The 22,020-nt window shown below is 40.0% G+C and overlaps 1 protein-coding gene across 4 annotated transcripts; it reads right to left on the bottom strand.

The window, feature by feature from the left end:
- Positions 1–728: 728 nt before the first annotated feature.
- ZNF558 (zinc finger protein 558) lies at positions 729–20,953 on the bottom strand. 4 transcript variants are annotated; one of them, XM_059918517.1, is made up of 11 exons: positions 20,864–20,953; positions 19,963–20,050; positions 12,766–12,852; positions 12,534–12,643; positions 11,760–11,885; positions 11,113–11,201; positions 10,393–10,479; positions 10,055–10,181; positions 4,472–4,567; positions 3,877–3,959; positions 729–3,374 (listed from the first exon to the last, which is right to left on the bottom strand). In XM_059918517.1, exons 5-11 carry the CDS (start codon positions 11,788–11,790, stop codon positions 2,592–2,594), a joined length of 1,296 nt encoding a protein of 431 aa, XP_059774500.1. In that variant the 5' UTR covers positions 11,791–11,885; positions 12,534–12,643; positions 12,766–12,852; positions 19,963–20,050; positions 20,864–20,953; the 3' UTR covers positions 729–2,591. The 4 variants fall into 4 exon arrangements, with proteins under 4 accessions (XP_059774500.1, XP_059774503.1, XP_059774502.1 ...); XM_059918520.1 differs by lacking the exon at positions 10,393–10,479; XM_059918519.1 differs by lacking the exon at positions 12,766–12,852.
- Between the last annotated feature and the right edge of the window lie 1,067 nt (positions 20,954–22,020).

Raw genomic sequence — 22,020 nt, 5'->3', positions numbered from 1 at the left:
AGTCTTTTCTGCCACTCCATCTTCTCCCACTCCCTCACCGTCCCCAGCTTGTTCTACTCCATTCACACTGGCCTCCGTGGTGTGGGCCTCGGCATATGCCAAGACCGCTCTTGCCACACGAATTCATGTGACTCACTGTTCCAACTCATTAAGGTCTCTATTCGAGTGCACCTTAACTAGGAGACTTTTCTTCCCTATTCTACCTAAAATAGCAGGATCCCAATCCCCTTTATCTTACACTGCTTTAGTTTTCTACATCACACTTATATAACAACATATTTTCTTGATTTTTCTGTAGGGAAAACCATTAGGATGTATTTTAATGGCAAAACTTGAGTTTCATTCATTGCTATAGACACCAGTGTCTCAAACAGTGCTTGGCATATAGAATACACTCAATAAATAGGCTAGTGGTTAAGAGCACAGACTGTCTGGATTCAAATATGGGCTCTATCATTTACTAGCCAGTGAACTTAGGCAAGTAATGTAAGTGTACCATGACTGTTTTCTCATCTGCAAAATGGGATATTAATAGTACACTTTTCTTAAGCTTATACTGAGTACTAAGTTAATATCCATAAGGCATTTAGAAGAGTGCGTGGTCTTTGGGAAGAGCTATATAAACGTTCAACCATTTATTATTGTACTGAAATACTTTGCTATGAAAAAATACGGCCCCTACATAAAAAAGAACAATTCACAAAACAATACCTAACCATTTATGTACCTATTTACATCAAAATACGTAAAGAAAAAATGACAATTACCAAAAAGAATTTGTCAATCCATAACAACGGTGGAAGACTTTAATTCACATCTATCGCTAAATAAGCTTGAGAGAAAAAAAAATACCAACCTGAATGTACATACTATATCTGAACATCATAAAGTCCACTTACTTGATAAAAATGTCATTAAATTAGAAAAAGGTATGTAGCAAATATAATCTAATTTCTACTAGGATAATCTAAATCACTCAGGAGATAATCAGAAATACCTTTATGAATAAGCAATGTGTTAATATTTTTAGAGTAAATGATGATAAACATATTACATATAAAACTATGGAACATAATTTAAGGTTTATCTTAGGGTATAGCTATAGATATAAATGTTTATACTTAAGCAAAGACTGAAAATTAAAGAGCTAGTTGCCCCACCCTAAGGATGAGACACTGATAAAGGTAATCCCATGCTCATAATATTTACACTTTTCATTCCCAGTTTAAAGTATTCTGTGGCCACTCAGAAAAGAGCTGAGGCAATCTCATGTTGAGTATCTTCTAGGGTTCCCTGCCTGCGTGACTTCTCAGAAGTCAACAGACAGGACTCACCCAAAGATTTCCCAAAATTAATCCACAGGTTTTGCATCCAGGAATTTAATAGTTTTCCTAAAGTAAGAGCTATCATTAAAGGCATTCCCTCATTCTTTATACTCACAAGTTTCTCTGCAACGACTTTTCACAGTTTAAGGAATGTGGGAAAATGGAAGGCTTTCCAATACTGATGCCATTCAATGGGACTTTCTCTCCAGAATAAATCATCATATCTCTTAAAAACTGAGAGAACATTGAAGGCTTTCCCATAGTACTTGCACTCGGAATCTCTTCATCTGCTGTTCAATAATGTAAACGCTTGTGCTATAGGGTTTTCCACATTCCTTATATGAGTGAGTGTTCCTCTGTAGTGATTCCTCACGTGTGTTCTAAGGGATGAGTGTCCCTGAAGACTTTTACATTCTGATGATATTCATAGGATTTTCCCCTTAGTGTGAATTGTCACATGACTCCCTAGATATCACCACTGTATTCCTCAGATTTATACCTAATACTTAATCTTTTGTGTACATTAGGGTGAATTTGAGCTGAAAGCTTATCACAAAGACTGGACTCATGAGGTTTCTTTCACGGGTGAATTAACACGAAAGTTATTAAATATTACTTCATACTGAACAGACTGAAAGAATGAGGGTCTCCTGAAGGCCTTACATCAGTGATTTCATGGAAAACTTCTCAGATGGTTCCCAACAATCTGTTTCCTGGTATTCATACTGAGTATGGTCTTTTCCCACACTGTATCAGGATTGGTCTGTGTGACCATTAAAATATGGAATAAGTGATGATATGTCCTTCTGAGACTAGGTCATAAAAGACACTGTGGTTTCTGCATTAGCTCTTCTTTAAATCAAATGCTTTGGGAGGAACCTGCTTCTATGTCATAAAGATACACAGCCCTGTGGAGAGTCCTACATGGTGAGAAAATGAAGGTTCCCTGCCAACAACCAGCACTAACTTGCCAGGCATGTGACTGAGCTATTCTGGAAGTGGACTCCTCAGCCAGCAGTAAAGCAGATGACAGTAGCTCATGCTGACATCTTGACTACAACCTCATGAGAGATCCTGAGCTAGAACTACACAGCTAAGCTGGTTCTGAATTCCTGACCTATAGATAATATATGTTTGTTGTTTAAAGCTACTATGTTTTGAAGGGAAATTTGTTATGCAGCAACAGATAACTCATACATCTAGTGTGAGTTATCACAAGTTGTCTGAGAGATAAGAAATCAGTGAATGTTTTCCCAGTTATTGTAGTCATATCCACCTGTTATGGATTCTCTTGTGCACAGAAAGGTAAGAGTTAGTGGTGAAAGATTTCCCACAATGATTACATTCATAGGGTTTTTCTCCAGTGTGAGTTCTTACATGTTTCTTAACAGCTGAGAGATTATTAAAGGCTTTCCCACAGTTACTGCATTCATAGGGTTTCTCACCGGTATGAATTCTCTTGTGCACAGTAAGAGAAAAGCTACTGCTAAAGGATTTTCCACACTGATTACACTCATAGGGTTTTTCTCCAGTATGAGTTCTCATATGCTGTGTGAGATATGAGCTCTTCCTAAAGGTTTTCCCACAATCACTGCACTCATAAGGTTTCTCTCCTGTATGAATACTGTTGTGCCCAGTAAGGGAGGACCTTGTGCTGAAGGCCTTGCCACACTGATTACATTCATGGTGATTCTCCCTCGTATGAATTCTCTTGTGGCTTTTGAGGTTACAACTAGTACGGAAGACATGAAAACACTGGTTACATTCGTAGGGTTTTTCTCCAGTGTGGATTCTCACATGCAGTCTGAGGGAGGAAGGATCATTGAAGGCTTTCCCACAGTCATTGCATCCATAGGGCTTCTCCCCATTATGTATTCTCTTATGAATAGTGAGGTAGGATCTACTGCTGAAGGATTTGCCACACTGATTACAGTCATAGGGTTTTTCTCCAGTATGAATTCTTTTGTGCTGAGTAAGGTTAGATTTTGTGCTGAAGACTTTAAAACACTGATTACATTCATTGAGTTTCACTCCCAGATGACTTCTCTCCTGTTAAGAGATGAATGAAAACTATAATTTATAATATTTTTTAATATTCAATGCTGTTATACAAATTCTCTCTCCCAGGAATTCTGTTACATTATTATAATTGATGCTTTGGTTACCTATTTTAAATGCTTGTCAAACTGGGCTTCTGCCCAGTTTGAGCTCTTAGAAGTTAAAAAAAGAGAGACACATTGCCACAAGTCCTTATCATATTCACAGAGCATTTTCTGATAAATTTAAGACCACTTTATATTTCAACAGTCAATATTTTAATCACATTTAAGGAAATATTTACTTGTGGAAACTCTTAGTAAAGAAACAAGTCTGGAGTTAATTTATAGTTTTCTCCAAATTCACAACTGATTTACAGTATCTCTCCTGAGACACCATTATCTCATATGTAAATGACATTTCCCTTTAATGACTCTCCTGTTTATTCTGTGGCTTTCTATCTTATGGAATTCTCCTACTGTGAAAAAACAGCAATCAAGCATGTTAGTCTTACCACTTTTACACCATTAGAATGTTCTTTTCTAAAAACATGTTTCTTAGGAGTTAACCATTTTGCTTTAAGTACTGTCTCCAAATCTGAAACAAATTGAAAAGAAATTTAAGTTGACGGAGAAAAGAAATACAAAAGTACACACGAGTATAGACAGACTGAGGGATTAGGGTTTTTGAGGAAGTTTGCAATGAAAGGGATATGAGTATTCAAATTACAGGTATTAAAAAAGGATTCTAAAAGGATTAGGACTGATCAGAGATTTACAAAGGGAGGAATTATCAGGAAGGTAAAGTAGGAAGGAATCGGACAAAGAGCTCATATGAGACTTAAATTTAAAAAGGAAAAGAGACGTCTTTATTTTTTCCCCCACTGAGTCCAAAGTAAAGTATGAGATGTTGAACAGAAAGTTAAAGAGGAAAGAAAGAAGGTGCATGAGGAAGCTCATAACAAATGTTCGTGGCCATCTCTGTCAGAAAAAAGGACATTTTACAAAGTTCCGTGATTGGCATTTCCGAATGTAATACTCCCATGCCCTGAATCATTGGCTACAGCTATTCCTCAAAAAGACTATTTCTCATATCTTCCTAGTGCTCACCTGGACAGGTGCCTGGAAGAATTCCTCTTTCCTCTGTCATCACCTTGTCTTCTTGCTCCAACTGAGAGATCAGACTGGGTTTATCAACGTGATACCCTATTTGTGGAAAAAAGATGTGTTATAGGGGGGCTGTGCAAGTGACAAGCAACTGCATGAAACTGAAGCCAAGAATTCTGAAGACGGGCAAGTGTGGCTTTGGGAGCAATGAAATAATTACATCTAAATTCTAATGAATATAGTAACTCTCAGGAAACAAAAATACAAGCAACTCATTCAATATCCAGGTGACAGGGCACACATAGGCCCAAAGTCCATGCCCAGGTTTTTAAAAAAAATTATTTATTTATTTATTTTGGAGCAGAGAAAGGTTTATTGCAAGGCCATGCAAGGAGACGAGGTGGCTCATGCCCTAAAAAGCCTCGAGCTCCCCGAAGGGTTTTGGCAAAGCATTTTTAAAAGCCAGGTGGTGGGGGTGGGGGGTGGGGTGGGGGCAGGGGGCTTGCAAGGTACATGATCAGATCGTGCACAATTCTGATTGGCTGATGATGAGGGAACAGGGTGGTGTCACAAGGGTTAACTTTATCAGTCCTTAGGCTCCAGGAGGCCTGAGGCTATGTGCTCATGGTCATCAAGTAGTTAACATCTTCCATCTGGTAGTGGTGGTGTGGGGAAGGAATCATGCCCAAGTTTAAATACACACTTCAAAAGCTATAAAGCTTTTAAATATGGAGAATATAAAGTCAGGGTTAGGAAATATTCAGTTCATAGGGAAGGAATTAAACAGAAAGCTCTATGAGCATGGGGACCATGTCTGTCTCCATCACTGTACTCCTACACCCCAGTAACAGACCCAGAAACAGACACATGCTTGAAGTCTTGAGAGAAATGATGACAATGAAAATCATGGAATATGGAACTTCAGAAGTCCCCTTCTCTATAAAAACAGTGAACAAACTGGCAAAAACTGTCAGAACAACTTTATCGCAACTCTGAAAACTTATCAAAAGTCTACAGCAACCAGGAAAATACTTAATCAAAGACAAAAAACAGCTGACATTTTAACTGACCCTTGCCTCATCCTCTACTCCTTGCTTTGGCTGTGACATTGCAGACAACTCCTAGTACTAGAGGGAGTAGGATGGACCTTATTCTCAACAAGCTGTGGTTGTTTGTTTTGACCTTTCTGGTGGCTCCCTGAAGGACTGGCTCAAAGGGCTTGCCTTTACTTATCTAACCCCAAACTCTCTGAAGGCTGAGCTGGTTACCCAGCGGGCATGTGCTGAAGACATTAAAAGGCAATATATTAGCCACTACTGCCTGAGGCAAGTAGAAACAGCAAAGGAAAGCAAAAGGCAAACCAAGAAGCCTGGAGGAAAAGTATAGAATAAAATGTTTTGGGGAATTTTTGAGAAGTTTTCTGAAAAGCTCCCTCATACTCCTTTGAATCTAGAAAGCCATGTGCATACCCAGGCTTGGGCACATGCTCAGAAAAGACATGAGAGGGCACTAAGTCCTCACCTTTGGCAGACCTTCAGGCTCTGCACAAACAGGAAGTGAAAACTAAGGCAGAGTTATAAACTGCTTGATTTTGAAGGTATGCCCCTGTATAGAGAGACAAGGAGTTTTTTATTTTTTGTTCCAAGTGTTCAAGGAAATCTGATAAATCACTAGCTAACCATTAAGCTAACAGAACAGAGTCTTCAGTGGCCACATACAACAAATACTGACATTACAAAAATGAGTTCAGAAATATCACTAAACATACATACCACACCAACTAAAACAAGCAACAACAACAAACTCTAGGGATGGGGAAAAATGTGATTCCAGAATTACTATGTTGTAATATTCCAAATGTCTAGTTTTCAACAACAAAAAGTTATAAGGCAGGCCAATACACAAAAGTATGGCCCATTACAGGAAAAAAACCCCAAAATTTAGTAGAAACTATCCTTCAGGAAGTCCAAACATTGGACTTGCGAGACCAAGAATTTAAATCAACTGTTTTAAATATGCTTAAGGATCTAAAGGAAACCATAAGAACAAATTCTGACCAAAGAGAAAACATCTTAAAGAGACAGAAATTATAAAAAGAAACCAAACAGAAATTATGGAATTGAAAAGTACAATAACTATAATGAAAAATTCAGAAGAGTGGTTCAACAACAGATTTGAGCAAGAAGAATCAGTAGCCATGAAGATAGGACAACTTATATTACTCAGTTTGAAAAACAGAAAGAAAAAAAGAATAAACAAAATACGACCAGCACCTAAAAGACCCATGGGATACCATTAAACATACCAACATACACATAATAGAAGTCCCTTAAATGGAGAAGGGGCAGAAAGAATATTTAAAGAAATAATGGCTAAAAACTTCCCCAAATTCGATGAAAGGCATAAATGTACACAACCAAGAAGCTTAACAAACCCAAAACAGGATAAATTCAAAGAGTCAGAATCCATCCTGAAACATATAATCAAACTCTGGAAAGACAAAGGCAGAGTATCCTGAAAGCAGCAAGAGAGAGGAGATTCATCATGTGCACAGGATCATCAGTGAGAGTAATAGATAATTTTGAATCAGAAACCACAGAGGCAACAGGCATTGGGATAATATACTCAAGCTGCTTTAAAAAAAAAAAAAAAAAAAAGAACCAAAAATTCTGTCCTTCGAAAATAAAGAAATAAAGACATTCCTATAAACAAAATCTGAGTGTTTGTCACTAACATATCTATCCTACAAGAAATGCAAATAGGAGACTTGCAAGCTCAAATGAATGGGCAATGAATACTGACTCAAATCTACACAAAGATATAAAGAACACCAATAAAGGAAAATAAATAGGTAAATATAAAAGTCAAAAACAATTGTTTATTTTTGGTTTGTAACTCATGTATGTTTGGCTATGACTCCTCTTTTTTTCTAATATGATTTAAAAGAGAAATGTCTGAACTAAAAATTATAAATCCATGTTAATGAAACAATGTATAAAGTTATAATTTGTAAAAAACAAACAAACAAAAAACAGCATAAGGAGGGGCACAGATATACAGGAGCTAATTTTTTGTATACTGTTGAAATAAGCTGATATGAAATCAAAATAGATTGTTTAAAATTAAAATGATAATTGCAATCCCTCAGGCAACCACTAAGAAAATAACTAAAAAATATAAACACAAATGAGAAGGGAATCAAAATGGTCCACGAGAAAATACCTAACACAAAAGTAAACAATAATGGAGGAACTGAGGAATAAAAATGATATAAAGCATGTAGAAAACAAACAGCAAAATGACACAACTAAGTCCTTCTTTATAAGTAATTCCATTAAATGTAAACAGACTAATCTGTCCAATTAAAAGGCAGATTTTGGCAGAATGGATAGAAAATAATCAATTATATGCTATCTATAAGAGACTCACTTTATATCTAAAGACACTAACAGGCTGAAAGTCAACAAGTGGAAAAAGATATTCCATATAAACCACAGCTAAAAAAGAGAGAATGTGACTATACTAACATCAGGCAAAATAGACTTTAAGACAAAAATTCTCACAAGACACAACAAAAGATATTATATGATGATTAAAAGATCAATTAATCAAGAAGATATAATAATTACATATACGTATCTAACAACAAAGGTCTAAAATACACAAATTCAAAACTGACAGAATTGAAGGGAGAAATAGAGTTCTACAATAATAGTTGCAGACTTCAATGCTCCACTTTTAATAATGGGTAGAACAACTAGTTAAAAGACCAACAAAGAAACAGAGGACTTAAACAATCCTATAAACTTACTAGACCTAACAGACATAAAACACTTCACCCAACAACAGAATACACATTCATCTCAAGTGCATGTAAAACATGCTCCAGAATAGAGCACACGTTATTCCACAAAACAAGTCTAAATAAATTTAAAAACAATAAAATCATACAAAGTATCTACTCTGACCACAACAGAAGCAAATTAAAAATAAGCAACAGGGGATATGTATTGAAAAATTTAATATTGTTAAGATGACAATAATAGCCAAAATCATCTACAGATTCAATGAAATCGTTATCAAATTTCTAACAGCTTTTTTTACATAAATGGAAAGGTGATCCTAAAATTCATATGGAATTGCAAGGCATCCTGAATAAACAAAGCAGTCTTGAGAAAGAACTAAATAGGAGGAATCACACTTACTGACATCAAAGCAATGGTAATGTGGTAATGGCACAATGCTAAACACAGATTAATGGAAAATAATTGAGAGAACATAAACTCGCATTTTATGGTCAAATAATTTTTGACAATTGTGCCAAAACAATTCAATGGGGGAAAGAATAGTCTTTGCTACAAAGATGCTGGGACAACTGGATTAATACATGCAAAAGAATGAAGCTGACAATTTCTCCTAAGCCATATAAAAATTAACTCAAAATAGATAAAAGATTTCATTGAAAAGGTAAAACTATAAAATTTTTGGAGGAAAACATAGAGGTAAATTTTCAGGACCTTGGTGGCAATAACTAGGTATGATACCAAATGCATAAGAAAAAAAAGGAAAAAGTACATAAATTGGACTTTGTCAAAATTAAAACTTTTGTGTATCAAAGGATACTATCAAGAAAATGAAAAGATACCATACAATGGAAGAAATCATTTGCAAATAGGATCTAGTATTCAGAATATAATAAACCTCTAAAACCCCAAAACAAAAAAGATAACCCAACTAAAAAATTGGCAAAGAACTTGAATAGACATTTCTCCAAAAACGATATACAAACAGCCAACAATTACATGAAAAAAATGTTCAGTGTTATTAGTAATTAGGGAAATGCAAATCAAAACAACAGTGAGATACCACTTCATACCCAAGAGGATGGCTATATTCAAAAAAGCAAATGTTGGGGAAGATATGGAGAAACTGGAACCCTCATATATTGGTGCAGCTGCTGTAAAAAACAGGTTGGCAGTTCCTCAGAAAGCTAAACATAGTAATCTATAACCCAGAATTCCACTCCTAGATACATACTGGAGAGAACTGAAAGTAGGTGTTTGAACAAAGACTTGTACACAAATATTCAAAGCAGCATTATTTACAATAGCCAGTAAGTGGAAACCACCCAAATGTTTATCAACCAAATGAATGGATAAACAAAATGTGGTATATATCCATAAAATAGCATATTATTCAGTCATAAAAAAGAATAAAGAAACTATACATGCTACAACATAGTTAAACCTTTAAACATAAAGTTGCCTGAAAGAAATGAGACATAAGGATCACACATTTTATGATTCCATTGGTATGAACTGCTCTGAATAGGCAAATCCATAGAGACAGAAAGCAAATTAGTGGTTGCCAGTAGTGGGGAGTGGGGAAGGTAACAGGTACTGGCCACTTAATGGGTACAGGTTTTAGGGGTGATGCACAACACTGTGAATTTATCAAAAGCCACTGAGCTGCATACTTTAAAACGATTAAAATGGTGAATTTTATGTTATGTGAATGATACCTCAATTTTTAAAAAGTCTTGTTACCTGAGTCATTAAATAAATGCAGGAATGATGTCAGGCTTACCAAGTGAAGCCAGGTTCCTGCAGTTCTCCAGCATCACATCTCTGTACAGTGTTCGCTGAGAAGGGTCCAGCAGTGCCCACTCTTCCTGGGTGAACTCCACAGTCACATCCTCGAAAGTCACCAAGTCCTAAACCACCACAAACATCACGGCTTAGCCAAGGACCAACCCCACCAATGTTGACAGGAAAAGAGCCAAGGATGAGAGAGGAGTAGGAACAGGGAATCCAAAGCAGAAGCTGTATGGGCAGGGTTCTGATCTCTGCTCTCAACTGCTCCTAGGGTCAGCCCTGAACTCTCTTCTCCTGTCTATTCATGCCCACCCCCAATGTTAAATGTACCTCTAACACACAGGTGATTTTCTTTTCCAGTGAGACTGTGACATCCTGCAATCGAATTCCCCTCAATCTCAAAGGATGAGCATAGGCCTAGGACAGTGCAGAAATCAGAGAAGTACTTGGTAAATGGATGAATGATGCCCTAACGGCCATCACCAACTGCCTGAGTTTAGGGCACAGTCATGTCTTTCCTTAGCTTCCCCTTAAAACTCTCAGCAAAGGGGGAGGAGAGTAGGGAGGGAAGGATTGGGAGTTTGGGATTAGCAGAGGTAAACTATTATATATAGGATGGATAAACAGCAAGGTCTTACTGTATAGCACAGGGAACTATATTCAATATCCTGTGATAAACCATAATGGAAAAGAATATGAAAAATAATATATATATATACACACATACATATATATATATATTCTGTCACTTTGCTATACAGAAAAAATTAACATGACATTGAAAATCAACTATACTTCAATAAAATTAAAACAACAACAACAAAAACAAAAAAAAAACTCTCAGCAGAACATGGTGTAGACAGTGACCCTGGAGGAGCCTCTACATTGCAGTAAATGCTGACATACGCTAACACTGTTTGGGTTGCCCCAAACCCTCCACCAGATGCCCGAAGACCTGATTTGGCTCTGATGCTGCAGGTCACTGAAGGATAACAAGTCCAACTTCTGGTCAAAGGAATAATGATTTGGAAACAGGAATATCTGACTCACCTGTAACCAGTGTGTCAGGAAGCCATTAGCCAACCCTTCCTCCTCTGTGCATCCTTTCTGGTGAGAGGCTGGGTACGGGGAAGACTGAGCTGGAGAAGAAGAAATGTCCCAAGAATCCAGGCTTGCCCCCTGTTCTCACACTCACAAATCTGGAGGCTCCCTCACCTACTTGTGATTGACTGCATCCCCAACAGACACAAATGACTATTCCCACACACAGCACATACCGACACCCAAACACCCACACCCAGCTTCCACAGGAAAACGGAACAGAGCACTCTCTCACCCAGGGCCAGAAAATAGGGCCAAGCGTCCCACCACGCTGGAGGAAAAGACTACTATTTCCATTTTGCGGATGAAGAAACTGAAGTCCCAAAGGACACCACTATTATTTTTTTTTTTCAGTTTATAGAAAGAATTAGAAGTATAATTCAAAAGCTCCCACACATTTGCCACGCAGGTGACATCTCCACAGACACTCAAACCAGCTAAGTCCCAAATCCCAAGAACCACAGAGTCAGGCACCAATGACGTCCAGGTTCCTGGGGTAACACACCCGCCTCAACTTCTCAGTCCCTTCCCTCTACCTGCTCTGTGGTGCAGGGGCCTTTAACACCGGGGCTCTGAGGGCTGACCCCCAAACTCACCACAAGTGGGGGACAGAACCATGGTGGCCATCCTGTGCTTCAGACAGTAAGTTTTCCTGGGCAACAGGGAGCGGAAGAACGAGGACGCTCCTCCTCTTATCCCCGCAGTGCACTCAGGACAGGGCTCTGGAATGAACGGGAAAGCACAAAGTGTTCACAACCAATTTCCCTCTCCAGGCTACTGAGGATGAATCTTTCTTAGCCTGTCCACCGTTTCCTCCTTCAAAATGCGTCTGCCTCTGCCCACAATGGTGGCTACTGCTCCATCTACCTTAAAACCTCAGCTTCACTGGGTCTCAGGGCACATTCTTCCCATCCACGTGGTTGTCACAAACACATTCCCAGCTACAACCCCTCATTCACTGGAGACTGTGGCCCCTGACTCCCAATATTCTTTCAACCTCCCATCCTACCGCACTCGAATGACATCAGAGCCCAGGAGGGTGACCCTCACAGTACTACGAAGTCTGTCCTTACTCCACCTTGGCCACGCACTTCCCCAGGCACCACCCCAGACTTTGTCATCACCCGACATGATTCTACACCTACAACAATAGTTCAGAAATTTCTCTCTCTGAAGCCAATCTCCCAAACTTCGACCTTGCTCATTCATGTTTTTCTTTCACTATATGTGTTCTTCTCCCACGCAAAGGGCTCAGTCCACACACTCTCCTACCCTCCTGCTAGAGCCACCTCCTCTCCTCATTTTTTACTTTCCCAGCTTGGGTCTCACCGTCCTTCATTTCAACAAATTTCTTCACCCCTACCTCCTACCTTCACTCTGGCCCAGCAGAACTCCAGCCAGGCATGATTCCAATCATCTGCCTGCTCCACGGCAACATCTGGGCAGACCAACCGGCACAAGAGTGGTCATGTTGCCACCTCTAGAAAAACACGGTCAGCAATGTGAAAAGAGCCCTCAACACAGCAGGGCAATTCTATAAGTCAATGTAACTTCCTACTCATGAACCCTTCTCTTATCTCTTTAAATCTCACACAGCCTCACCTTTTCCCTCTATGGTTATCAGCTTCCCGAATAGCTTGAATGATCCAAGCTTCCTGGTATTCACAGCCACACTGAATCAGGGCTGACCTGTGTGACCAACAGAAAATTGTGGAGGTGACTTCTGAGGGTAGAACCCTACAAGGCACTGTAGCTTCTGCTTGGTCTTCTGAACTGCTTGCTCTAAGGGAAGGCAGCTGCCATGTTTCAAAGACACTCAAGCAGCGCTGTGGAGAGACATACTTGGAAAGGAACTGTCCCCTCCAACAGTCAGCACTGATGTGCCAGAATGTGAGGGAACCTCCTTGGAAGTGAACCCTTCGGCACCAGTCAAGCCTTCAGATGACTGCAGTCCCAGCTGATAACCTCCTGCAGCCTAATGAAAGTCCCAAGCCAGAACCTTCCAGCTAAGCTGCTCCTGAATTCCGGAACGACAAAAACTGTGAGAGATGGCAAATGATTATTGTTTTAGTCACTAAGGTTAGGGATGATCTGTCATGCAGCAATACATAACAAATACACCCTCACTTTCAGCAGATGGTCCTGCACCTTACTTCTCAAAGTCATCTTCATGAGAAGGAATCTACCTTCGTATCTTGCCACCAAAACTATATTCTGCACCATGGTTTCCTCCCTCTCTCGTTATAAACCAGGGCCTGCCTTCTCTGTAACACTGGGCTCTGCAGTTCTGTTCTGTGTTCCACTCCATCTGCCTTTTTAGGAGCTGGACACCATCGATTCTCTCTCCTTGACCCTTCCCTTCAAGCTCTCCCACTCTACCGGACTCCCTCACACCATTTAAACTCAATGAAGTGTTTTTGGTAGTGAGACAAATTTATCCTAAGGGCATAGTTTTCTTTCTAGTTACCACCCAGTCTGTCTCTCTCATCTTTTTTTTTTTTTTTTTTTACTCTCTGTCTCATTTCCTCATGTCCCACCCACTCTGAGACACAGTTTAATTTGGTTTCCACCACTACCAATTCAATCAGTAGAATCACCATTGATCTTATTCACAGAACGAAGATGTAGATTGCAACTACACTGATACCATTTCTTATCTGTCAGATCAACAAAGACACAGGGGACCACATCTTTCATTGGCAAGGCTGTAGAAAAAAGCACTCTCATACACTGTTGGGGTAGAACACCTGTGGAAGGAAATTTGTTATCCTCAAGCAAAATGCAAAAACATTTATCATTGCCCTGTCAATCACACTACAAGGAATCTATTTGAAAGATACACAAATACTAAAAGACATGAGCAAGGTTATTCACTGTAGCATTATTTATAATATCAAAGGATTGGAAACAACACAAATTGCTATATATAGGAAATTGGTTCAGTAAACTACAGAATATCCACATAATGAAGAAGCATGAAGCCAAAAAAAGAAAGACACAATCTCTAGGTACTGATGGAGAGTTTTATCTCCAATAAATTTAAATGAAAAACAACAACAACAACAACAAAATCAAGGTACAAAGCAATAGAAATGGAATGTTTCCTTTCTATAAGGGAATGCCTCTTCTCCCTGGAGTTACAGAATACAACGTAACTCCATAAAACCAGCTTCTCAAGGTGTCTGTGTCCTTCCTGCATCCAAAAGATAAAAGCAATAAAGTGAGTGTGTGCAGGGAGGGGAACACTGGACACTATGGTTGAGTGTCCAGGTGAAAAATTGTTGCAGACAGTCTTTGACTCCTGGGCCTGTGAGGTAGACAGATTAATGCCTCTGCCCCAAAGATGTCCACGCTCTACTCCTCAGAATCTGTGAATATGCGACCTTACATGGCAAAAGGGATTTTGCAGATGTAAGTAAGGTTAGGATCTGGAGATGGAAAAAATTATCCTGGAATATACATGTTGACCCAATGAAATCACAAGGGTTCTTCTTTATAAGAGGGAGGCAGGAAGGTCAGGGTCAGAGAAGGAGATGTGAGAATGGAAGCAGAGGTCAGAGAAAAAGAGAGAGAGAGAGATTTAAAGATGTTCTCACTGGCTTTAAAGATGGAGGAAGAAGCCACAATCCAAGGAATACAGGTGGTCTCTACAAGATGGAAAAGGAATGCAGCTCTGCCAACCCATTTAGGATTTCTGACCTCCAGAGCAAGAAAATAAATGTGTTACTGTAAGCCACTAAGTTTATGGTAGTTCGTTACAGCAGCCATAGGAAACTTGAACAGCCTCTCACACCAAATCTTCCCTGAGGTCTTAGTGTGACTCCAGCAGACCCAGATAACTGCTGAAGAACTTCTCCACTCTCTGCAGGTGGAAGAAGTCTACATTCTTCCCACCAGGAACCCGATTTGCCTTTAGGAATAGTTACAGTCATGAGCTGAGGAGTGACAGGAGGGGTGGGATCCAGACACCCCCAAAGCCCCAAGAGGAAAGCAGGCTGGGAAGGTGCCCAGGACACTCTCAGGTCCTGAGTACCCTCTCCAGGTCTTCTGGCAACTGAAGTCTCCTATTAGGGGAGGAGGGGTCTCTGTTCAGTTTACAGATTCAGTGACTCCTGCACCTGGAGTCAGTGTTGAGAGAGGGTCAGAGGATGGGCCACTCTATACCAGTGCTGCTCAACAGAACTTTCAGGTATGATGGAAATGTTCTATACTTCTGCTCTGTCCAACATGGCAGTTCATATTTTCTATTTCTCTGATGAAACAGAAAATCTAAACAGACTGATCACTAGCAAGGAGACTGAATCAGTAATAATCAAAAACCTCCTAACAAACGAAAGTCCAGGACCAAGCAGCTTCGCAGATAAATTTTACCAAACATTCCAAGAAGAACTAATACCAATCCTTCTCAAACTCTTGCCAAAAACAAAAGAGAGGGGAGTTCTTCCAAACACAGTTTACAAGGAAAGTATTACCCTGATACTGAAAACCAGACAAGGATGCCACAAAAAGAGAAAATTACAGGTCAACATCCCTGATGAATACAGATGCAAAAACCCTCAACAAAATATTAACAAACCAAATTCAACAATAAATTAAATCATACACCATGGTGTAATCATACACCATGACCAAGTGGGATTTATTCCAGGGATACAAGGATGGTTCAAATCAATCAATGTGATACACCACATAAACAAAATAAAGAAAAAATATGATCATCTCAATAGATGCAGAAAAAGTATTTGACAAAATTCAACATCCATTTATGATAAAAACTCTCCACAAAGCAGGTATAGAGGAAACACACCTGAACATAATAAAGGCCATATATGATAAGCCCAAAGCTAACAACATACTCGATGGTGAAAAGCTGAAATCTTTTCCTCTAAGATCAGGAACAAGACAAGGATGCCCACACTTTTGCCACTTTTATTCAACATAGTATTGGAAGTCTTCACCAGAGCAATTAGGCAAGAAAAAGAAATGAAAGGCATCTAAATTGGAAAGAAAAAAGTAAAACTTTTTAACTATTTGCAGATGGTATGATTTTACATATAAAACCCTAAAGATTTCATTAAAAAACTGTTAGAACTAATAAACGAATCCAGTAAAGTTGGAGGGTACAAAATCAATACACAAAAATCTGCTGTTTCTTTGCACTAATAATGATCTATCAGAAAAATAAATTAAGAAAACAATCCGTTCACAATTGCATCAAAAAGAATAAAATACCTAGGAATTTAACCAAGGGTGTGAAAGACCTATATATTGAAAACTACGAGACATTAATGAAAGAAATTGAAGAAGACACAAATAAATGGAAAGATATTCTGTGCTCATGGATTGAGAATTAATGTTGTTAAAATGTCCATACTACTGAAAGCAGTATGTAATCCCTATCAAAATTCCAATGGTATTTCTCACAGAAATAGAACAATCCTAAATTTTGTATGGAACCACAAAAACAATCTTGAGGAAGAACAAAGCTAGAGGCATCACACGCCCTGATTTATACTATATAACAAAGCTATAGTAATTAAAACAGTATGGTATTAGCACATAGCTCAATGGAACAGAATAGAGAACCCAGAAATAAACCCACTCATATGTCCAATTAATTTATGACAAAAGAGCCAAGAATATACAATGATGAAAGGGCAGTCTCTTCAAAGAATGCTGTTGGGAAAATTGGAGAGCCAAATGCAAATGAGTGAAACTGGACCACTACCTCACACCATACACAAAAATTAACTCAAAATGGATTAAAGACTTGAACATAAGACCTGAAACCATAAAACTCCTAGAGGAAAACAGAAGTGGTAAGCTCCTTGACATAGGTCTTGGTGATGATTTTTTGAATCTGACACCAAAAGCAAAAATAAGCAAGTGAGACTACATAAAACTAAAAAACTTCTGCACAGCAAAGGAAACCATCAACAAAATGAAAAGGCAACCTACTGAATGGGAGAAAACAATTGCAAATCACATATCTGGTAAGGGGTTAATGACCAAAATATACAAAGAACTCATATAACTCAATAGCAAAACAACAATCAGATTAAAAAAAAAGGCAAAAGACATTTTTCCACAGATGACATACAGATGACCAACAGGTACATGAAAAGATGCTCAACATCATTAATCATCAGGGAAATGCAAATCAAAACTGCAGTGAGATATCACCTCACTCCTGTTAGAATGACTACTATGAAAAAGACAAGAAATAAGTGTTGGTGAGGATGTGGAGAAAAGAGAACCATTGTGCACTGTGAGAAATATAAACCAGTGCAAACACTCAGGAAAACAGTATGGAGGTTCCTCAAAATTTTTAAATAGACCTACTATATGATCCAGCAATTTTACTTCTGGGTATTTATCAGAAGAAAACAAAAACACTATTCAAAAAGATCTCTCTCTCTCTCTCTCTCTCTCTCCATGTTCACTGCAGCATTATTTACAATAGCAAGATATGGGGAAACAACCTAAGGATCCATCAATGAATGAACGGATAAAGAAACTGTGGTATATATACAATGGAATATTATTCAGCAATAAAAAAGAATGAAATCTTGTCATCTGCCACACATGGATGGATCCCGAGGGCATTATGCTAAATGAAATTAATCAGACAAAGACAAATGCCATATGATCTCTCTTATACGTACAATCTAAAGAACAACAACAACAAAAACAAGCTCATAAAGAATAGACTGGTGGTTGTAAGAGGTGGGGGATGGGGGTAGGAGAAATGGGTGAACTTTTTTTTTCTTTTCTTAAATTGAATAAAATTTTTTTTAAAAAAAGAAAGAAATGTTCTATACTGCTCTGTCCAACATGGTAGCTACTAGTCACATGTGGCTCCTTGAAATGTGGCTTGTAGGATTGAGAAAATGAATTTTTAATAGCATTTTTCATTGGTTTAACTGAAATTGCTACATGTGGCTAATGGCTACATGTAGCCATTAGTAGTCCAGCCCCAGACATACTCAGGTCTGCCCTTCTTCTAGCATGTGGAGAAGGGGCCCTGTGAGAGGCAAAGTGGGGTGAAAAGGGGCCTGAGTGAGGGGAATGCCTGCAAGACTGCACAGCCAGCAGCTGGGAGCACAGAAAGAGTTCTGTGCCACCTAACAAATGCATAAATGAATGGAAACACCAGGACATTCTCTCAGTTCTAAACTCCAAGCTCTCTTCTTTCCAACTCCACAGCCATCATCCAGGCTTAGGGAATAATCATCTCATTCCCTAAACTTCCCTAATATCTTGCCTCTTAAGTCTTCATTCGTAATCCTGAAGTCCATGCTAATCCACGTGCACAGTCCACTCATTCTTCTGCTCACACCTCTTCGCTGTCTTCCCCCTGGTCTTAGAACAGAGTCCACAGTGATGTCTGACCGGACCCTGCCCACTCACCATTTCAGTCTGGTTCGCGCCCCTTATCCCTTGACCGGCTTGCCTCAGCCATCCCGTCTTCTCGGGTCATGAGGCACACCAGGCTCTCTGCTTCGGAGGCTCTCCACATGCAGCTCCCTCCGCCTGGACTGCTCTGTTGAGCCCTATGACTAGCTAAACCCAGTCCCAACTTTAGCTCTTTTATAAATATCAGTTCTTCTCAGGAGGGCTTCCCTGTTAACCTCAGGTTGAGTTCTCTTGTGCCAAGCTCTCCCATCACTCTTGCCATTAATTGTTTAAAACCCAAACTCCGTATTAGAATATAAATCTCACAGAGGCAGGACAAAGTCTGTTTGGTTCTCCAGGGTCCCTATACATCTGGCCCTAGGCCTGACTCATGGAGAGGATGAGCCATCCTGGTTTGCCTAGAGTTCTAATCCTAATTTGAACCCAAAATATCCTGTGTCCTGGCAAACCTCTCAGTCCTGAATAAAAGAGCATGGTTGGTCACCATAAATAGTGCACCTGAAGAATATCTATTGCATGACAAGCAAGCATTCCCCTTAAGAATGTTACAGGAAAGACAGAATGACAAAGGCGCACGCATACACACACACAACTGATAAAACCCAACAATATAAAATTACTCAAGATGACTATCTGCAATATGAATCACCAGACTGTTATTTCATAAAAGTTTAGAGAAACAAAGTTAATTCTTATAGAAGCCAAGTTGTAGAGTACAATCTTTGGAAACTATTGCCCTACCCTTCAATCTGCAAGTTGTTGCTTAGTATTCCTCCAAGTGATTTTAAATATCATGAAGAAAAAATAAAACAAACAAAAGAAGAAACAAAACCAAACAGAAAACACTTGCAAACAGAAAATACATCTGGTTGCTGGTCAATTCAATTTTAAATTTCTGTTGCCAATATAAAGAAGTTCAAATTATTTTTCCCCTATGTACCCCTATATTTTGAATCTTTGTGGAAGATTTATAGGGTTTTAGAAGTCAAACTGAACTGGGCCTGAGGAATGTTGTTGAGTAATCCTGAAATACACATAAAAAAATTACATATTTATACTTATATATAAAATCCTAAAATTTTTAGTATTATGGAATGCAAGTAAATCTACATTTCTGTTACTTATTTATAGTTATTTACATGCTTGTTTAACGTGTATTTATTTGCACATAACTGTATTTACTTATTTATACTCGCATCACCACACACCTTACTATCTTTCCCTTGAATATAATCCATCAAAGATAAATCATTTTTTTTTTTAAGATGCCCTCACTCTTAGTGACTCCTTGTGTTTACACCTGAGCACAGGGAAGGCCTATTAGCAGTTCTGCACAGCTGAGGCTGCTGGCACCTGTTGTTACAAGTTCCACATGGTACTCACCTGGTCACACAGAAATCCACGGGTCAGTGAGGACAGGTGAAACTTGAGGCTGGTTTCAACTCACACTTGAACTCCAGAGATAACTTGTCTGTAGGAAAAAAAAGAAGGGTACAAAGATTTCTTTTGAGGCCTTTTATAGGGCATAATACAGCTGCTGGATGGAAAGGCCACACCACTCGCTTTTCTTTTTTGTATTTACTGTACTGATTTAACGTGTAATTATTGGCTATGACTGGATTTTCCTGATTCCTATCCAGCCATCTGCTCTCCAAGTGGGAGAAAGCGGCTTCATGCGGTGTGCATTCATTCGCCTTGCTGAACTCATCTGGCTGGATAGTGATTTTTTTGTGACTCCAGACGCTTTTAATACTGCTTGTCACTCAGGGGCGCTAAAAGTGACTCAGCTAACCTTTAAGTTCATTCAGGGGTTTGAAGATTGTAAGACCCTAGAGCAGGGTTTCCAAACCTCGACACTACTGATAATGCTTTGTCACGGGTGCTGTTCAGTGCGGTGTAGGATGTCCAGCAGCATCCGTGGCCTCCACACACTAGATGCCAGTAGCAGCCCCTCCCATTTGTAACAACCAAAACAATGCCTCCACACGTGACTAAAAGTCCCCTAGGGGGCAAAGTCACACCGGGAAAAGGTGATGGGGAGAGGGGGAACTCTGAGGAGGGGACGGCGGCGCCCAGAGCTAGGAGGAAACGGACGCTATGGGCCAACCAGCGGGATGAGCCTGAGGCCCCAGGGGTCGAAACGCGGCTCGCGGGAAAAGGGGAGGAACGCCGGAGCCTGTGACGGGGGTGCCCCAGACCCATGCCCCTCCCTAGACTCCTACGGGAGCCCCGGGACTGCCCGCCGCTCACAGAGTCCTGACCCTCGCACTAAGGCCGAACGTACCACGTAAACCCAGTCCCCCGCGGAGAAAACTTTACACACAGCGCAGTGAGCCGCCCCGCGACTCTTTCCTCAGCACCGCCCGGCGCTTCCGCTTCCGGTCTCGGGCTGTAGCCAGGGACTTCAGTTTCCGGTGCCTAGCAGCCGCAGACAGCGGGGCATTGCGGGGCTCTGGGTTAAGGCGGCGGGCGGGGCGGCGGGCGGGGCGGCGGCCTTGCACCCAAGCCTCCGACGAGGTATTCTCGTTTGCTTAGTGAGTGCAAGGCTGGGCAGTGGGCTGGGTCAGCGCCAGCGACTGAGACCCACTCTAGGGGCGGGGCTGTGGGATGGTACCAGCTTGTGGGCGGAACCAAGCCCAGAAGGCAGGGTTGTGGGCGGACACCCGTTTCTTGACGGGACTGAGGGCGGGGCTGTGGCTGGGTACCGGATCTGGGGGGCGGTGCTAGAGTCTCAACCTGAAGGTGGGCAGAGACTAGGCCCAGGGGCGGGGATAAGGCGGGGGTGGGGCTTGGGTAGGCGGGCAGGAGAGTGGGAGAAAATCAGCTTCAGGGACGTGGGTGAAGGCGGGGCTTTCCGTGGATTCCCCAGGCTGTACAGGTAGACGGATACTAAACAACTTTTCTTCAAGCCCTTCCCCATGTTCGCGGAGCCTCACACAGCCCAATTAAACGATATGCTCATATTTAGGATTTTTTTTAACTGATGTTATTACATTTTTAAAAAAAAATTGGATCATATATTCACCTTTCTCTTTAACTTGCTGTCACAAGCCGGTAGATAGGGATCTAACGCTATTTTTTTTAAATGTTTTTTTGTGGGGGAGGGGGCTAGGTCATAGATACACATATAGGAAATCTTCAAACAGTGGTAGTCAGTAAAATATTCTCACTCCCATACCGTCTCCCGGTCCTTTCTCCCAAAGATAAACATCATTTTCTACTCTATCCTTCCAGATACAGTGTGTATATGTATGTATGTTTGTATGTATGTACAGGCCCAAGAGGGATGCCCCCCAGCAGGAAATGAAGCTGGTAAATTGTCTCATTCATTTGGATCTACTGAAAAGAGATTTAAATTTATGTTGGAGAGGATGAACCAGTGATGAATTGATAGAAATAAAACAAAGAAACAAGGGAATTTTACCATTTAAAAAATCCAAA

The sequence above is a fragment of the Balaenoptera ricei genome, chromosome 3 (assembly GCF_028023285.1).
Source record: "Balaenoptera ricei isolate mBalRic1 chromosome 3, mBalRic1.hap2, whole genome shotgun sequence".
Taxonomy (NCBI): Eukaryota; Metazoa; Chordata; class Mammalia; order Artiodactyla; family Balaenopteridae; genus Balaenoptera; species Balaenoptera ricei.
The sequence above is the reverse complement of the archived record's forward strand: the minus strand, read 5'-3'. Positions and strand labels throughout refer to the sequence as shown.